The sequence below is a fragment of the Nyctibius grandis genome, chromosome 8 (genome assembly GCF_013368605.1).
Source record: "Nyctibius grandis isolate bNycGra1 chromosome 8, bNycGra1.pri, whole genome shotgun sequence".
In the NCBI taxonomy this organism is placed as follows: Eukaryota; Metazoa; Chordata; class Aves; order Nyctibiiformes; family Nyctibiidae; genus Nyctibius; species Nyctibius grandis.
In genome coordinates this window covers 49830014-49847554 of record NC_090665.1, presented here as the reverse complement: position 1 = coordinate 49847554, position 17541 = coordinate 49830014, and the positions used below count along the sequence as shown (strand labels likewise).

The window sequence follows — 17541 nt, the reverse complement described above, 5'->3', positions numbered from 1 at the left end:
CCTGGTGCACGCACACAGTGAGCATCTGGGATCCCTCTGTCCCCACACAGACCACTCGTGCCTGCGCGTGGCTGGGGTTAACCTCGGGGCTCTGGAATAGCCTGTCAGAAACACGGGCTCCTTGGGCCGGGGTCTGGTGCAGTTTCTTTGCATCTCTGCTTTTTCAGCACTGAATTTTGTCTTCCCACATGGATGCAAGACGGCAGCACGGCAAAGCGCGGGGAAATGTGACGTTGGTTACCGCAGCTCAGCCCTTCCTGACAGGCTGGAGCTGGGCCCTGTGGGGCTGCTTTGAACGCAGGAGATGGTTCAGGCTGTTCTGGACAAACTCCATGAAATCCACCCCCTGCTTTGAACAGCATCAACTGCTGCCTCTGTGCAGGGAGGGTGGCGAGGAGGGACCCCACCAGCGGGACGGGACAGCCAGCCCATGGGCCGCTCCCCAAAGGAGGAGGCAGCAGAGCCGGCTCTTTGCTCGCTGTGCTGGCAGCCAACAGCTCAGGGCACCGTCACCCACCCAGCCTTCCACCTGACACCAGGGCAGTCTTCTTGCAAGGATGGAAACCTGTTGGCCTCACCTTCCCATGCCCCAGGCAGCTGCTGAAGTCTTTCAGGCCACCAGAACCAGGATGAAAGCAAGCACCCCGTGCTGTTCAAGGAACACAAACAAGCAACACAAAAGGCTCGGGTTTATTTTTGGCACGCTTGCCACTGGAAACGCAGCCTAACGGGTCTTACAGAATCTATTTAAAGCCCCCAGTTACTTCTCCCTTCAGCTGCCACCTAGTATGTCAATTTTTTACAGTGGAACTAAAATGTCCCCAAGACGTAGTAGCCTTATGTAACGGAAACAATGACAACTCCCTGCCTGCATGAACTGGGAGTCACTGTGCCAAACAAGCCGTTTCCTTCAGTCAGGGTCCTGTTTTGCAGCGCTGGAGATCACTCAGTCACAGAAGGAAAGGCTCAGAATCAACAATTTACAAATGCACCATTTTTCTGAAGAACACACTACGAGTATGGAGTGACTGTCCCAGCGGTTCAGTCCAGGAATGCACACGTTATTGAACGGTTTCACATTTAACATTTATTGCCCGCCAGCGGCTGGCAGCCTGGTGAGGAAGCCCGTTACTGTACGCTGGGTCGGCTTTCTCCCAGCCGCTGGGGCTGAAGCTGGGCGCTGGCCCCACGGGGTGGTATGCGGGTGAGCTAACGAGCCATCAGCACACGGCGCTGGCTAGAAGATGCAAAGGAAAACGACACTTAATGGCTGCTGGCCAAGGGAAGCAGAACACATAAACACGGCGGGGCTGGAGCCCGAAACAGAGCGAAGCGCAGGGAAGCAGCATCAGCTCGGCTGTGGGCGCAGAGCCAGAGGGATCCTGGACGCGGCGGCTGGAGCCAGCACGGAGCAGTACGTAACTTTGGCTTCTCTGTTCTAACCTCCCCAGCAGACGCTGTCCTTGAGCTGACTAACGTGGCTTTGCGTTGCTCTGAAAGGGCCGTCTGTACTGCTGCATGCTGTTCTGCAGAGCTCCTACAGGGATTAAAACCCTTCAAGGATAACAACCCAGTTTTTAGAGTTTCTGTGCTCTGGAAAAATCAGAAGGCCTAAACGCAGCACTTGGAAGTGAAATGCTTCCACAGAGAGCATGGCCAGAGGCTGTAGCAAACCAGTTATTTCTGTGGTAACTGACAGAGTAAAAGATCGTTAATTCAACAGTGCTGTTAAAAAAAAAAATCCCACAACATTCTGAGGTTTTGTTCTCTGTGCTTCTGTGTCATTAAACCTGTCCACAGTTCTGTTTAATTACCTTTTTTTTGGGTAAATCTCCATGAGAGTGTTACTATGTAGAACAGAGCAGTATTTGTATCTCTTACAAAGAGCATTACAATTATTATAGTTTGCCATTTGCTTTCAAATGCCTTAGTCTATATCACGATTTCAGCAAAAACATCAAGACTGCTTTCTGTATCGTCCTCAGGCTCCAGTTGTTCCTTGTGGTCCTTCGGAGAGGGCTGAACGCCTTGTTCTCGAATGGTCTTTTTCTTTCTCCTGTGCATGTACACAGGGCGGCTCTTCTGCGTCTCCTCAGCAGGCGAGTTGTCTGTGCTGACAGCAGTTTGCAAAGCTGACTCCAAGCCTTTGTAGAATCTAGAAAGAAACGATTGTGTACTTGTTATTTTTGTAGGTTTCCTCAGAACCTGCAAACCTCAGAGAAACACGTGCTTTTGTGACACGGTCAAAATGCGTTTAAGAGAATAAAATTGTTACTAACATTGCAACGTTCTAGCCAACACTGGAAGAAAAAATAGAAATACCAGCACCCGTCCTTGTGTTTGCCACGCCACTTCTCTGTGCAATGCTTCTACGTTACAGAAACCATAAAATGGGCTCAGGTTAAATGTCTGATGAGTGACAGCACTAACGATCAGATGGGCTGCTACTACGAGCAGTTCCTTTAACAACTACAGAGACTTTCAGTGGGCTTATAAAAAGAAACTGGTGGGTCTGTCTCCAGCATCCTTTTGGTCCTCGTGCTCTTCAGCTCTTCTGCCCATTCTGTTCCTCAGCTGGAGACACACGTAAAGACCCAAAGTGTGTGTTACCTTCCAGTGCCTTCATAAATCATCACTTCTGGAAACTACACAAAGCATTTGGCAGATTAAAGTGGGCACTGCAATCTGAGTGCTTCGGAAATGGTCACTGTGTTAGGATAACAAATGCTGTTGTCATTGAAAAAGAAACTTAAACCCTACTCAGTAACAAAGTCTGCAAACTCATGTTGTTCATAGGTTTTTGCTTAAATAGTTTATAGTCTTCAGAGCTCAAAAAGTAACTTAAGTTGTATTTTAGACTTCGAGGGGGTTGTCTAGTTTTGTTTGGTTGTTTGTTTTTTACATAACCTCTCCTATGCATTTTTCACTTTTGGATTTAGATGTCATGAACAGGATTGGTGTAATCTAACAGACCTGTCAATCCTCCTCATGTTCTCTTCCATTTTCCGATTAGCTACATGTATCAAAAATTCAATATATTCTTCAGAGACCATCAATTTTCCTTTGTGGCTCAACGGAACTTCTAGGCAATGAGTGCTCCGGACAGCCTGAAAACACACAGAGAAGGATTTATCTAGAATGAAGTTTTTTATTTTATGAAGGTTATTTAAATAATATGGGGAATTCATTAGAGGAAAAAAAAAAAACATATCCACCCAGTTGGTTAGTTCTCTGTCAACTAAAGCAGAAGATATTTCTTTGCTACAGCATGCCCTGTGATAGCTGTCGATCACATTACAATTCAGATCTTGGCTTGTAAAAAAAATGAGGTTAAGGGTAATGATGTAATTTTGTTACATTCCTTACAGGTAAGTAGAAAAGTCCTTACCATGATAATTTTTCCTCCTCTGCCAACCGTAATACCAGAGTTCCTGAACCCAGAATCGACAGCCACTGAATGCTGCAGAACAAATAAAAGCCTTAAACAGGTCTGACACACTTCCACAGCAAGAAATAATTACAACTCTCTCCTATGTTAATGAAGGAACAAACGCATCACCTGTTACTCCCCAGCGTCGTTCTGGAAAAGCAGAAGGCAAAGGTGCTACTCAGTTAGTTACAACACCAGAGCCAAGTGCCCTGGCTGGTGGCAAAGTGACATCCAGAAAAACTGTCTCTTTCAGCCAGCGAAGGCAAACCAGGCTCACTGGGAGAAACTTTTTACCAGGCAACCTGCTTCAGCTTGAAGAACTGTAGTTGAGTAATTTTGTTTTCTAAAATGTAAAGCAAAATCTCTACTAATTTTAAAGCTGTGTTTTCTTCATCAGCTTACTTTTACTACCCCAGTTATTAAACATACAGCACATCTGTGACTATTCAAGTGCTAAAGCTTACTCAGGAGCCAGCACTTTTACAGCAAGGAACATAACAGAACACGTAGCGCTGTTACGTGATGTGATTTTACCAGAAGCTGTGCATCTCGCAGCTCTCGACAGAGCACGTGAAGGACAAATGGTTCAAACTTGAGCACAACGTCACCAGTGGCTTTCTCTAGTGCTGTCATCTGGAAAATACACCGACATATTTATATTAATATGCAAGTGTGTACAGTTACTACAAAAAAAAAAAGAAAATAACAGCTAGTTAGTGTGAGAAACAAGCATTAAAAACGCAGCAAATGAGTTCCAAGCAGTCACGCTTGTTCAGCTGCTTTTCATTTTTCATTGCTCACAATACATAGAAATTCCACGGATCCCCATGATTCTGTTTGCTAAACTGGTTCGGGTTGACAGAAATTCATGGCAAAACAGGCTTTAAACACTTGGAGAAGTTTGCTTCCCTGTTTATTTCTCTGTACGTTCAAATGGATCGATACAGTCGGTACAGCATGGGGAGGGGACTGTTTTACTGCAATCAGCTGGAACCTGAGCAGCTTCTTTTAGTTTTTTTTTTTGAAACTGTCCTTTAAAATCAAAGACATTTAGTTTCTGAAGTACACTCCTCAACTTCAGAAAAATTTCTGGGGTTTAGCAGATCAAATTCATGACCCAGTGTACTTGTTCACACTTTAATCTTAGTTTAAATAATAATGCACAGCCTGCTGTATAAGATAAAAAATTCAGAGGTTGAAATTAGAGGCGTAAACCCACAAGACAAGAAAAAAAATAAAAGTAACTTCATAATTATGAAATTCAAGAGATTACCTTCAGACCCATCAGTTCTGCTGGAAGACTGAGGTGCTAAGTGGCAATTTGTGAGTGTGGAGAAAGCTGTGTGACATTCTGCATGGCTTACTCTTACAATTGCTCTACTTTTCTATGCTGTCTTTATGCAGAGAAACCTTAAGGGCCGATATTACTTTCTTCCATTCAGAAAGGTCGCTTTGAGGCAGTTATATATTACTTCATTGTATGATTATTTAATCATAAGCACTATTTGCCCCCCCTTCTTGTTTGCCTTCACTTGCTTAATTCACAGCACTAAAACATTTGCTGTGTTAACTGGAGAAATCTCCTGTTTTCCCATACTTTGTTGTTTTGTCTAGCCATTCTCATCTTTCTTGTAAAATGAAAATGTTCGATAAAATCTTCAGGAAATAATCAAATTCACATGCTTTTTAAAGACATGATGGCATAAAAGAGAATTGCTGACGTAACACTCTCTCCTTTAAACACTGAAAAGTATTTAGATGTATTTATGCAGCCTCCTCTCCATAAATGTTCTTATTTTATTCAGGAAAGGAAGAACACTTGCTTAGAAAAGCGTTATTTCTGCTTATTCTGAATAAGACTTAGAAAAAAATAGAAATCACTGTGTCTTAGATGTTCAGGAATTGTTTTTTGAAAGAAAGTCTTCTGCTGCAGAAGCAATACAAATTACTGACTTCTTGTTGCACTGTTGTGATATGGAGATTATGTGGCTCCAGACAGTCAGAAATTATCCAGGTTTCATATTAGCTGCTTTACAACTATGGAGGGAATTTGGTATTAAGATTAAAAGCATTCTCTTCAAAACAGGTCTTAAGAATTGATTAAGTAGAACACCTAGAGACAAGTTTATTTTGAAATCAGAGTGTCAATTCATCTCAGTAACAGGAACAAAAAAACTAAAAATTTCTTTATATTTTACGTGATGTTTTCCATTACATTAGGAACATTGTGTTAAATAAATACAATAGTTGTATTGCCGCTTACCACGTCGTCTTTGATGCACATTTCATGTGTAACCATGAGCCACGTGCAGTTTTTCTTCTGGATCTCACAGCTGTTTATATCCTAGCAGTGAAGAGAGATGATTACACTAGCACCGCAGAGAGGTGACGTTTGATCTTGTGCTTGTATAAAAAACTGGTCCGTCAGAATAAATAATGTCGCTTTTAGAAAAGCACGTTTTCTTAAGGTACGAAAAAATATTTACATAAAGGTAGTATAAAGCTGACATCCCTGCTCATCTATTTCTCCGCCGGGTGAAGCCGCAGGGCTGAGGTCTGTCACGGGAAGGATTTATGTCCCAGCAACCGATACGGAAACCGCCCCGGGGCCAGCGGCCGCCCCCCGCCGCTCTGCTCTCGGGGCTCCCGGGCCAGCGCTGCCGAACCCCCCCGCACCGGCACCAGGGAAGCGACGAGCCCCCCCGGCCCCCCCGGAGCGACCGCCAGCGGGCACAGCCTGCGGCCCGGCCCGGTGCGGAGCGCGGCCCGGGGGAGGCGCCGCGGGGCCGCCCCCGCCGCCCCCCGGCCAGGCTCCCCCGGCGCTGCCCCAGCGCACCCACCGCGCCGCGGCCCTGCGCCAGGACCAGGCGGCCCGAGCAGGAGCTGGTGGTGCAGAACCGGGCCCGCCCGTTCAGGAGCTGCACCACGGCGGCGGCGCGCTCGTCCAGGGCGCCCTTCCTGCTGGCGTCCGCCCGCGCCAGGCGCTGCGCCTTCCGCTGACCGAACGCCGCCATGACCGGGCCGCGGGACCCCGACCGGCGCCGCAATGGCGACCCCCGCGCCGCGCCGGCCCGACGGGCGCCCGCGAGGGCCAAACCTCCGCACGCGGCGGCCAAGGGGCGGGCGGGGCCGGGCGGGGCGGGGGACGCCCATCGCCGCGCCCGCCCCCGGCTGCGCCCGCCCCCGCCACCGATCGGCCCGAGCCCGCTCTCCGCCGCGGGGGCAGGAGCGCTCCGAGGTAGGCGGTGGGCGCGGGGCTCCCCGGTGGTTCCGGGACGCGGGTTTGCCCCGGGCGGCGGGGCGGGCGCTGCAGGGTGGCGGGGCTGGCGGCTGTCCCCCCGCGCGGGGCCGGGCTGTGCAGGCCGAGGCGCACACTGGCGCGGTGCCCCGGCCCGGCCCGGCCAGCGGGAGCCCCGGGGCCTCCGGCGGCGGCGGCTGAGGGGGCTGGCGGGGCGGGGCCTGGCCGCCAGGGGCGTGTCGGAGGGGCGGGGCCCGCCCGCCGGCGCTGAGGGGCCGCGCTCCCGGCGGGCCCTGCTGGGCCGCCGCCGTCTCGCCGCCGTGGGGCAGTTCCGCGCGGCGCTCCCCTCCCGAGCAGCCGGTGAACCTCCCAGGAGCCGGGTCCGGCCCGGCCCGGCCCGTCCCGTCCGGCTGGGCCCCCGCTTGCCACGGAGGACCAGGCTCCGCTTCCTGACCGCCCCGGGGCCCGGGCTGCCGGCGGCTGCTCTGAGGGGGGGTGCCCCGGGGCCGCCGCGCCCGCGCTTCCCTCCCGTCCCCTGCCCTTGGTGCCGGGGCAGTCGCAGAAGCCCGTCTGGGCGCCCTGCAATTCAGCCCCCGCTGGCCGTGGCCTTCCCGACGCCCTCCCCGCCTGCCCGGGGGCGCCTCCCGGGTCCCCTCGGGCTGCCGACCCCCGAGGAGCCGCGTTTGCAGGGGCCCGGGCCCGGGCGCGTTCCGGGGTGCGCTGGCCCGGAGGGGCCGCTGAGCTCGGCGAGGTTGCGCCGTGGCTCTCGGCCGCCTCTCCGGGGCTCCCCTCGCCCCCGTGGGGCTCCCTGAGGGGCAGCGCCCGCCCTCCTGCCCGGCGGCTGCGGCCCCGCTGCCGGCCCGGCCCCCGCCGCACGGCCCCGCGCTTCGCCGCCGCCCGGTCTGTGGCGGGGGCAGCCGCCGGCCCCGCATCCCCCCCCAGCCCCGGCTGTGAACGCGAGGGCGCCTCTGCCCTCCCTCTTCCTCCACCGGCGCCCGGACGCCGTCGCCGAGGCTCTGGGGAAGCCGCCGGGATCGCCGGTGCCCGCCCGTTGCCCCTGCAGCAGGTACCGGGGGTTGCTCCCGTTGTGCAGAGACCCTGTCCCCACGGTCAGCCCTCACCCTCCAGAGTCATTTACTAAAACCTGCAGGTCCAGTTTTTTTTCTGAGCAGAACAGAAGCCTTCTTTTAATTTGGTTTATTATCACGATGTATAAAAGTGACTTGTACTTCAGAAATTACTTTGCAGTATAGATTTTTGTCGTGTCCCAAGGGAAACGTTAGTAGTTTATACCCGCGTGACTAATACTCTTCCGGACTTGAACAGGTAACCAAAAGTGTGAAGCCTTACAGACTACGTCAGTTAGGAGAAAAAATTAGTGATTAAGTGAGGTGCTTTTAAAAGCTGTAATCATCTCTGGGAAAAAGCCTACCTCTGGCTGCAGCCCTAAAGTTCTGTAGCTGGAGTTGGCCAAAAGCCTGATCTCCTGGTCTCTGCGGTCACTGTGTGCCTGTTTGCTCTCCTGTGATTGTTTGCTGTGTACCCAGTAAGGCCCCTCTGTCTGAATCCATCGAATTCCTGAAAGAATTGTGTGTAGCTTTTCCTGTAGTAGGAGTAACTTACGGTGTTTTGTTAGAATACTTCACAAATTCATGCAGGGCTGTGAGCTGTGGCTGCTCAGGGCTGTGCTTCGTGGGCTGTCGCGTACGGCTGCGCGGTGAAATCCAGCTGGGACTGAGGATCGGCGTCTTGAATGTCTGCACTTCAGTTGTTCCTGCTTGTTTTAATGTCCTGGGGTGTCTTCTGGTTTTGATAGCTGATGAGTAGTTTTTTTGTTGATTTTTTACATACAAGTTTAATAGTAACAGGAGCAGTGACTGGAGTGTGGCTTGGCTGGATGACCTGGTCAGCCACTGTACGACAGGCTGTTTTGTCATAATATAATAGTAAATTCTCAAAGTTTTTCCCCAGAGTACATGTCTGCATAGGTGATAGCAGTGCAGTGTTCACAGGAGCTGCTGTAGAAATACTTCTACAGATAAATTATTTGTGTGTGATTCTCTTAATGCCCCTAAAGCCTTGCAAATGGTAGGGTTAATTTTCTGCCTTTTGTAAGACTTGGGAAAAAAAAAAACAACAAAGAAAAACCTCCCCCCATGCCAAATTTATATCAGGAGTGAGGCTCTATTTAATCAGTTGCTTGACAGAGGGTTGTTTGATTTTTTTATTTTGAAGATGCAAAATAAATTATGAAGGCAATACAATATTATTGTGGGTTTTTTTTTGTCCCCCAGATATTCTCATCGGTATGGCAGCCACAAGAAACGTGATGAGAGCTGTCAGAGTTTTTGAATTTGGTGGCCCTGAAGTGCTTAAACTCCAGTCAGATGTCATAATTCCTGATCCAAAAGAAAATCAGGTATATGCGAGTTCTGTGAAGTGAAATGATGATAGTGAATGATAATAGGTACGCTCAGAATTAAAAATACAAACCAAAACTTTCAATCTCAAATGTGTAGTTTTTGATCAGTGTATTCATGCGACCTGAGATATCATGTTTAACAAATGTGGGCTTTTTACTGTTATATGGGCTACATATTCCATATAAAGGATTTCCTGACAATAGCTTCAGTTCAACACTGAATTTTTGCTGACTCTGTTTAAGAATTAGTTAAAATGCTGTGATGCTGTGCCATGAATTCAAGTTCTAAATCTTTTTAATTATTGCTTAAGAAGCATCTTTTCATTTAGGTGTTAATTAAAGTCCATGCCTGTGGGGTAAATCCTGTCGAGACATATATTCGTTCTGGAAGTTACGCTAGGAAGCCAGCTCTACCCTATACTCCTGGCTCAGATGTGGCTGGTGTCATAGCAGGTGTTGGGGAACATGTGACTGCATTCAAGGTATTTATACACTTGTTTTAATTCACTATTGTTTGTTGGATCTTCTTTGGGTGATTGCTATACTACTGCTCCTGTTTTTATTGCTTATAATCATGGAATCTGTTTGGGGGGGTGGTGGAAGTGACCTTCACTGAGTGGTAAAGGCATGCAGTGAGGTGGTGTTGGCAATCCAGTCTGCAGATGAACCGCAGGGAAGTCTTTAGTGCTGTTGACCTCTGAGAGTTGAAAGGTCTCAGAAGAGGCACTTCAGTTTGTCTGCTTTAAGCAATGATACCAGGTGTACAAAAGTTGTGGTTCAGAACTATTCTTATGGCAGAAATATTTGAAGTTGGATGCTTCCTGTTTGAGAGTATAATTTCATGCAGAAATGAAAAATTTTCTGTGAAGTGTTTTTGGGAAATGGAATAGGACTTATAAAACCCCATAGATGTATTTGTTGTTAAAGCTGTTCAAATACTTTATTACTCCAGTCTAGTAATTTTACTTAGATTTTGTCAGGGGGAAGGTCCTGGGACAGGAGAAGGCAATTATCAGTTTGCTGGAAGATATCTAATGACATTTATTTAGTTTTTAAGTCTGTTCTTCCTTTCAAGTCACTAGACTGTTGGTCTCAGGCAAACATACAAATTGTAGTTAAAATGAATTTCCTGGCCTGGAATTTATTGTGGAAGAGATGAGATTTGGTTACCTAGAGAGAAGAATCATGTTTATTCATATTTTCAACAAAAATAATTGAGAAATGTTTCTTTTGTGTTTGTAAAAGCTTTTGGGGTTTTGCATTTGGAATCTGTGGATGGAATTCTTTATTGTTCAGGTTCATTAAGGTTAATATTAATGAGACGGTAGGTTTGTGTGTTACACTAGAGCGGGGTTATAATTATGACACTTTAAGGATATGAAATTACATAGTTTGTGTTGCATTGATTGTATGTATTAGCATTTATAAAAATCTTCTCTGTGACAAATATAACTGGTTATTTTTAATAGGAGAACTGTTAGAAATAGCCTAGACTTGTGTGAACTGGTTCTTAATGTGTGTTAAGGAAAAAATAAGGGAGATGATTAATTTCTCTATTTTCTTTCCCTCCTTTCTAGAAAGGTGACAGGGTTTTTACCACTGGCACGATCTCTGGAGGATATGCAGATTATGCCGTTGCTGCAGCTAACAGAGTCTTTCCTTTGTCGGATAAGCTGGACTTCAGGCAGGGAGCAGCGATTGGAATACCCTACTTCACTGCTTATCGCGCTCTTTTCCAAAAGTAAGGGGCCCAGTCTGGCTTTGTGCATTTTGCTTTTCAAGGTTTAAAATACTGAAGCCCGTATTTTCATTGTCCTGTAAAACGAGGGGGGATCAATGAGTGGGAAATGCTTAAAACACTTAAATTTGTCATACTGATGGAACTGTCAGATGGTTGTTACCTACAAGCAGCGACTGTGTTTTCCTCTTAAGTATTTCTTCTGAAGAGAACAGACCTGGAAAGGCTTCTTCGATAAGCATCATGTAATAAAATGTGTAACTTCTTTTCAGCACTTGTTGGTATTTTAGCTAGGGGAGAGCTTAGGACTGGAGATCTGGTTTAGTTTGATAGAACAAATGGTTAGAGCTACTGTGGTTTATTTTAAGATCTGTAACAAGTGAAGATCTTGATCTGAGGTTCAGTACCACACTGTTCCTTGCTGCTAGTTGCATGTTGACATAATTGCATATTACTTAAATTCATAAATGATACGGTTTATTTTGCGTCCTTGTTTTCCCAAAGAGGCTGATTATACCTGCTTAGCCATAACATAAATTGGAAATATTACTGCGTGAAAGGTGAGATTTGATGTCAGTGTGTGCGATCTGATGCTTAATGATTATGTACTGCAATCATAACACCAATATTTTCTGTTTTTCCATCCAGAGGGCGTGCCAAAGCGGGGGAGAGTGTGCTAGTGCATGGTGCCAGTGGGGGAGTAAGTATCTTGAGAAGGCAGGTTATAAGAAATGCTGCTTTCTGTCCACGTACGTGCTTTTGTCTGTGATATGATTTATGGTCACATTTATATCATTTAATGGATTAGCAAAATTAGGTTTTTATTTCAGACACTTTAGGATACTTTTTTTCTTAGAGCAAACCCTGTTATTCCAAATAACCATGAAACTGCACGAGTGATTGTGTGAGGCCCCTAATACAGAGGGTCACATAGTAAACTCATTGCTGCAGTTGGAAGTTGGTCTGGAAGCTTTATATCCTGAGAGAAAACTAACAGCAGAAAGCTGTAATTTTACAATGTGTACAAGTTGTTTTTAGTTCTATGAGCAGTGATCACTGGTGCATAGCAACTATGCTTTTCTGGGATGTTTTTGCCTATTAGCTAGCTGCACAAGGAGAGGTACTGGAACATACTCATTCGTGACTGAATACTGTGTGAAACTGAACATAAGTTTTCTTTGGTTTTACACGACAAGCTAACTTCAGCTCTCTCTCACACAGCATTCTGGTTTAATTTATCCCCCATACTCTGCACATTGTTGCTCAGCTTCTGCTGATGCAGGAAACAGCTGCTATAGATGGGCAAAGTTTCCTTAGTTATTTGGTAGACAGCAAAAAGGTGATTATGGCAGTCTCATATGAGGGGGAATTCAGATCTCATTCTAAGACACTAGAATGACATTCAGCATTGTAGCCTCTTTTTTTTTCTTAAACTAAATGTAATGTTTCTATTCTTACTTATTTTACGTTTCTTGAAAAGCTATATTGCCTTTGGTTTGCAGAAGTGTATAATGCAAATCTGTGGACCTGTGACCTGTTACAGGAATACTTGTAAGAGCAGTGAGATATGAATAGGTGTGAAGCACGTGCTGAAGAGAAAAGATGGCTTGTGCTGCATCTTTTCTTTCAAGTGATGCTGACTTCCATAATGATTCTTAAAAATGTGCCTCCTTTTGAAGTTTTCTCTGAAAATCAGTCTGGCCATGATCTGTTTTAATTAATGCTGTTTGTTTTTTAATTTAGTTGAAAACTGATGATCTGCTATTGAGAAAACAAGGTCGCATTTGGCAAGCACTTTGGGTAGATCCTGGCCAGACAGAAGGTCACGGTAGATTTTTTTTGAGAAGCCTGTCCATTTATTTTGTGTGTTGTTCATACATACAAATTTAAATAGCAGAGCCACAGAACGGAGTTTTTATGATCGTCGTTGTTTGTGTATTTATTTGCTTGTCCCCCCGCCCCCCAAAATATAAAACCGTGCATATGTGACCATGTCCTGGAGGAGGTACCCAGCTGTACCCAGCTGCTCCCTCCTTTGGCTTTGGCACTCTGTGCCATGGCACAAAGCAGACCCAAGAGGTGGCATTGGTGTGCCCCAAGTGATCACTGGCTCCGCCGAAGGCATCCCTCACCAGCAAACATCCTCTGGAGTGCAAAGCTGGTGTGAGACACTGAGAATTTGGGTTCTAAAGCTATCATTTAATCTCTTTGTGAAAGATGCAAAAGTCGTGTTAATAAAATTTGTGCCTGCAGATTTTCTTTGCCATATATAATGCTGGTATCAATAGCAAGTCATTCCACGAAGAGAAGAATTTCCTTGGCTTTGTATCAAATATATATGGCCAACTTTAACAGACAGACAACATTCTACATGGATTTATATCAAATGCTGATAGCTATTAAAAATCCCACAAAACTTTACTATGCTTCTGTAAATCTCTTTTTTTAAAAGACTATTTGGCTATCTTTAAGATACGAATTATTTACTATGGCCAAAAAATAAATGTTACCAGGCCAGCCTTTTAAATGGGTAAGTTCCAACTTGCTGGTAGAATATATAAAATTTAAAATGATAAGAAAAAAGATAAAAGAGAAAAAAGCCTTTTTTTTCTTTTCTTTTTTTTTAATTTTCCTTTTAAGTTTTTTTTAAATTTTCTCTTTTTATTATTTTCTTTTTTTTCCCCCCCCTCAGGTAGGAATAGCAACATGTCAGATTGCCAGAGCTTATGGTTTAAAGGTTTTGGGTACAGCAGGAACTGAGGAAGGCATGAACATGGTTCTGAGAAATGGTGCTCACCAAGCATTTAATCACAGAGAAGCTAATTACGTTGATAAAATTAAGGTAAGCGTGTATGAGGGCTAGGTGATGCAGTATGTGTTTTTCTTACTAACAAAATGTGAACAGTTGTTTGCAGAAGTTTTTTAAAGCAGATTTATGTAGGAGCAATACAAGTACTGCCTTTTTCATTTCTACACAAGGAAGAACTTTTTCTGGCCAGAAGAGCTGAGCTTTCTTCACGGGCAGTGGCATTTAGAAGCTCTTGCATTCCAGCAAGTTCCAATACGACAGCATATCATAATTCAGCATATCAAAATATGCTAAAATTAAACTTAGCTGTCAGCCTTAGTACAAAGGCTGTATTTAAAATTTAACATACATCTTACAGTTTCTTGTTTATCTGTAGCATGTGAAATAAACAGTGGTACCCATGCACTAATTGGAGTGATTTAAATAACTTGTTATGTCCTGTATAGGAATACACAGGGATGGAAGGAGTTGATATAATAATAGAAATGCTCTCCAACATCAATCTTGCTACTGACTTGCAACTGTTGTCCTGTGCAGGAAGGGTGATGGTGAGTATTTTTAGCACTGACTTTAGTTGGTGCATTTAGCAATGCAATTCAGCCGTTGTAACCTGAACTGTCTCTTCACTCCTTTGCAACAGGTTGTGGGCTGTAGAGGTCCCATTGAGATAAATCCAAGAGACACTATGAGTAAAGAATCTAGCATCATTGGAGTCAGTCTGTTTCTTGCAAGTGAGGTAAGAAGCATTTTTATTTTAAAGCATGTTTTATTGGCTTATTCCAACACCTATTTCCAGTTAAAATCATTTGTAGGGACAAAAGCATAATTTCACTTTAAGTAACTTGTTTGTTCATTCCGTTACATTTTGATTTAATCTCAGAACATCATAAAATATTTTTGGGTTGTGAAATTTGGTTTAACACTTGCATAAATAGTCAATAATTTTCTAAAACGTAAAGACCTTGCGGTAACTGCTGTCTTTATTACACACAGGAGGAGAGGCATGAATGTGCAACAGCACTGCTCGATGGCATAGAAGCTGGCTGGCTGAAACCAGTTGTAGGCTCTGAGTATCCACTGGAGAAAGCAGCTAAGGCTCATGCAGACATTATTCATAGCAGTGGAGCTCGGGCGAAGATGGTGCTCCTTCCGTAAAGTCTTTCTTCATTTATTTTGCAGCTGTTCCAGCTGCACCTTTGCTTACATGATTCATTGAATGGATGTTATAAAACATACTTTTGATCAGGTTTGACAGTAACAGCAAATGGTAACGTACGTTAATTAATTAACAATCTGTTTTCTTTTTGTAATAAGCAGAGTTGTGTATACTTTAAAGTAATTTTTGTAGCTTTTTTGGCTGATGTGAAAATAATACATTTTCTTTGCTGATGTGGCCTTGTGATGCAGGGGAAACTAATGTCTAAGGCAGAATTTGGTATCAGGCTCTGTGTGAAGTTAGACAGAGGCCACACTAGGTAATGCAAAATGAAGCCTGCTTTTTAAGCAGGTACATGAATGGATGTAGCTAACTATATGCACATAACTAGGACTCTGTCAATTCTTTAGCCACAAAATTTGTCTTATTCATCTTTTGTCACATAATTTACTTGGAATAAAAGCTTTTACTGCCAAAATAGTTCACTTTCCAGCTCAAAAGATGGCCAAAGAATCTCTCAAATATGAGCTGTTTGGAAGCAGAGGCAGTTTCATTTTGCTGTGTCTGACTTGGTGTCTGAGGTGGAAGTGTCCCAGTTAACCCAAAGGGACCTGAAGCTGCGTGCTGGTGTTTGCTGCTTTGCAACTGACCATACTGGCAGAAGCAGCTGATTCCTTGATGGTAAATGGCTGAGTAGTGAGGATTTAAATTCTTCCTGTGACCTTTATTAAATTTAAAGTCACCTGAATCCCTGGCTACAACGAAGAGAAAAGAGAGGCTGCTCTGCTTCCATGGGTACTGAGAATTCGTGTTATTTCACAAATGAATGTGTATACATTGTTGACTTGTTCCAAATACAATCCAATTAAGGAAGGACAATTTCTTTGATATGGTGACAGTTTTTACACTCAAAATACTGTTTGGTATTACAGGCACTTCCTTTTAATGATATAATTCTCTAATGAGCGCTGAAGTCATCACCTGCAGAAGAGTTTTCTCAGCTTCAAGGATAAAGAGGAAAAGTGAGTCCTTACTTAACAGAAACTTTTTAGAAGTGTTTTTGTCTGTGAAGGTTAATTGCTTTTTAACATTCGGTCTGGATTCATTTGGTGCCATGCTATCATAAATCAGCACACGTCCTCTGAATCCCTGTACAGTTTCCTCAGGGTGGTAGCTTCATCACACTACCATTTTCTAAGCTGTGATTTTTTTCTGAACAGGCATTTATTTCTACTGACATTGTGCTTAATCTAAACTAAGAAAATAATTGGCAGAATCTTTTGAAATGTCTGGATTTCTGCTCTATGTTTGTGATCCCTTGTTAAAATATTAAGGTAAGAGAGAGCCACACGATCTCTCTATAAGCCTCTTGATCAGATCTTAACATTTTATCTTAGTGCTTCATCGACCACGATTGTTCTGTGTGTGGTTGGGAGAAATCAAATCCTGACATGCTACTTGTCTCGAGTCTGAAAGTGAGTAGTTATTTTACCTGCGTGTCCTCTAGGAACATTTGGCTCCTTTCAGAAAACTGGACACTATTCATGTTGAACTCTTGCTGACATTCGAGTGTCTTCTGTGTACTTGGCAGACGTGTTTAAAACAAACAAAAACCTGTGCCTCATCTCTGGTTTTGCACGGTGGGTTTTTTGTTGGTGTTTTTTTTTTTGATTAACATAGTTGGAATTGAAATATTTCCCAAGCTTGTAGACATGGTAGCATATAAATACTAGGTATACTAAAAAAAAGTGGTAGAAAATTGTTGACATATTTACACAGAAAATGTTGCAGGATGTAGCATCTGTCACCTGTAAGATCCTTCTTCTTGCCAAGTGATGTCCCCTTGGAGGAAACCAGGAATAGTTGGATCATTACAACTGCTGCAGTGCCAGCTTGTTTAAAATCTGTCTCAGAAAATATCCAGTCTTTCTGCTTGATTTTTATTTTGTGCGTAGCTATGCAAAGAGATGCAAAATACTTGCTTGGAAATGAGATAATACAGCTTTACTTCCTCAATAGACCCAGAAGTGGGTCCTGGGCTTCACGTGGTCTTCTCCAACGGCCACGTCCCTTGTGCTGTCACTGCTAACTGGATGAAAATATTTTGGCACCTTGTTAGCGGAAAGTGGATGACTTATGGTAAGTGGATGGAAATCAAGAGAGAGTTTTCTTTAGAGCTCTGGCAAAAAGACTTATTTTTGTGTCGTTGTAGCTGATTTGGATAACAATAGCTGAAGTGACATGGAATCGTAGAATGCTTTGGGATGGAAGGGACCTGTAAAGATCATCTAGTTCCAACCCCCTGCCACGGGCAGGGACACCTTCCACCAGACCAGGTTGCTCCAAGCCCCATCCAACCTTGAACACGGCCAGGGAGGGGGCAGCCACAGCTTCTCTGGGCAACCTGGGCCAGAGTCTCGCCACCCTCATTGTAAACAATTCCTGCCTTGGATCCAACCTAAACCTGCCGTCTTTCAGTTTAAAACCCTTGTCCTGTCAATACAGGCCTTGGTAAAAAGTCTTTCTCCATCTTTCTTACGAGCCTCCTTTATATATTGAAAGGCCACCATAAGGTCTCCCCGGAGCCTTCTCTTCTCCAGGCTGAACAGCCCCAACTCTCCCAGCCTGTCCTCACAGGAGAGGTGGTTGTTGCGTGCATCAGCCTTCTCCATGCCGGTTGTCACCAGCTCTCCTGTCTTATTGACTGAGGTGGTACATTTCCTTTAATCTTCCTTTTCTGGCCAGCCT

The 17541-nt window shown here is 44.9% G+C and overlaps 2 protein-coding genes across 4 annotated transcripts; one reads left to right on the top strand and one right to left on the bottom strand.

Annotated features, from left to right (window-relative positions):
• Window positions 1–1061: 1061 nt before the first annotated feature.
• On the bottom strand, window positions 1062–6485 carry TYW3 (tRNA-yW synthesizing protein 3 homolog). 2 transcript variants are annotated; one of them, XM_068406671.1, is made up of 6 exons: window positions 6271–6485; window positions 5694–5774; window positions 3965–4063; window positions 3389–3460; window positions 2974–3107; window positions 1062–2155 (listed from the first exon to the last, which is right to left on the bottom strand). In XM_068406671.1, exons 1-6 carry the CDS (start codon window positions 6442–6444, stop codon window positions 1933–1935), a joined length of 783 nt encoding a protein of 260 aa, XP_068262772.1. In that variant the 5' UTR covers window positions 6445–6485; the 3' UTR covers window positions 1062–1932. The 2 variants fall into 2 exon arrangements, with proteins under 2 accessions (XP_068262772.1, XP_068262773.1); XM_068406672.1 differs by lacking the exon at window positions 6271–6485 and adding an exon at window positions 5917–6072.
• Window positions 6486–6584: 99 nt separating this feature from the next.
• On the top strand, window positions 6585–15672 carry CRYZ (crystallin zeta). 2 transcript variants are annotated; one of them, XM_068406700.1, is made up of 9 exons: window positions 6585–6668; window positions 8963–9087; window positions 9420–9572; window positions 10668–10831; window positions 11477–11528; window positions 13521–13670; window positions 14084–14185; window positions 14278–14373; window positions 14631–15672. In XM_068406700.1, exons 2-9 carry the CDS (start codon window positions 8977–8979, stop codon window positions 14790–14792), a joined length of 990 nt encoding a protein of 329 aa, XP_068262801.1. In that variant the 5' UTR covers window positions 6585–6668; window positions 8963–8976; the 3' UTR covers window positions 14793–15672. The 2 variants fall into 2 exon arrangements, with proteins under 2 accessions (XP_068262801.1, XP_068262802.1); XM_068406701.1 differs by lacking the exon at window positions 6585–6668 and adding an exon at window positions 7647–7734.
• The last annotated feature ends 1869 nt before the right edge of the window (window positions 15673–17541 follow it).

Excerpts from the sequence above, each read along its gene's own strand:
- TYW3 (XM_068406671.1), bottom strand. The coding sequence starts at position 6,444 with ATGGCGGCGTTCGGTCAGCGGAAGGCGCAGCGCCTGGCGCGGGCGGAC. Across the intron at positions 5,775-6,270 it reads TGGCGCAGGGCCGCGGCGCG|GATATAAACAGCTGTGAGAT; the intron begins GTGGGTGCGCTG and ends CTTCACTGCTAG. Across the intron at positions 3,108-3,388 it reads GAGGAGGAAAAATTATCATG|GCTGTCCGGAGCACTCATTG; the intron begins GTAAGGACTTTT and ends GTGTGTTTTCAG.
- CRYZ (XM_068406700.1), top strand. The coding sequence starts at position 8,977 with ATGGCAGCCACAAGAAACGTGATGAGAGCTGTCAGAGTTTTTGAATTT. Across the intron at positions 9,573-10,667 it reads AACATGTGACTGCATTCAAG|AAAGGTGACAGGGTTTTTAC; the intron begins GTATTTATACAC and ends CCTCCTTTCTAG. Across the intron at positions 10,832-11,476 it reads TATCGCGCTCTTTTCCAAAA|AGGGCGTGCCAAAGCGGGGG; the intron begins GTAAGGGGCCCA and ends TTTTCCATCCAG.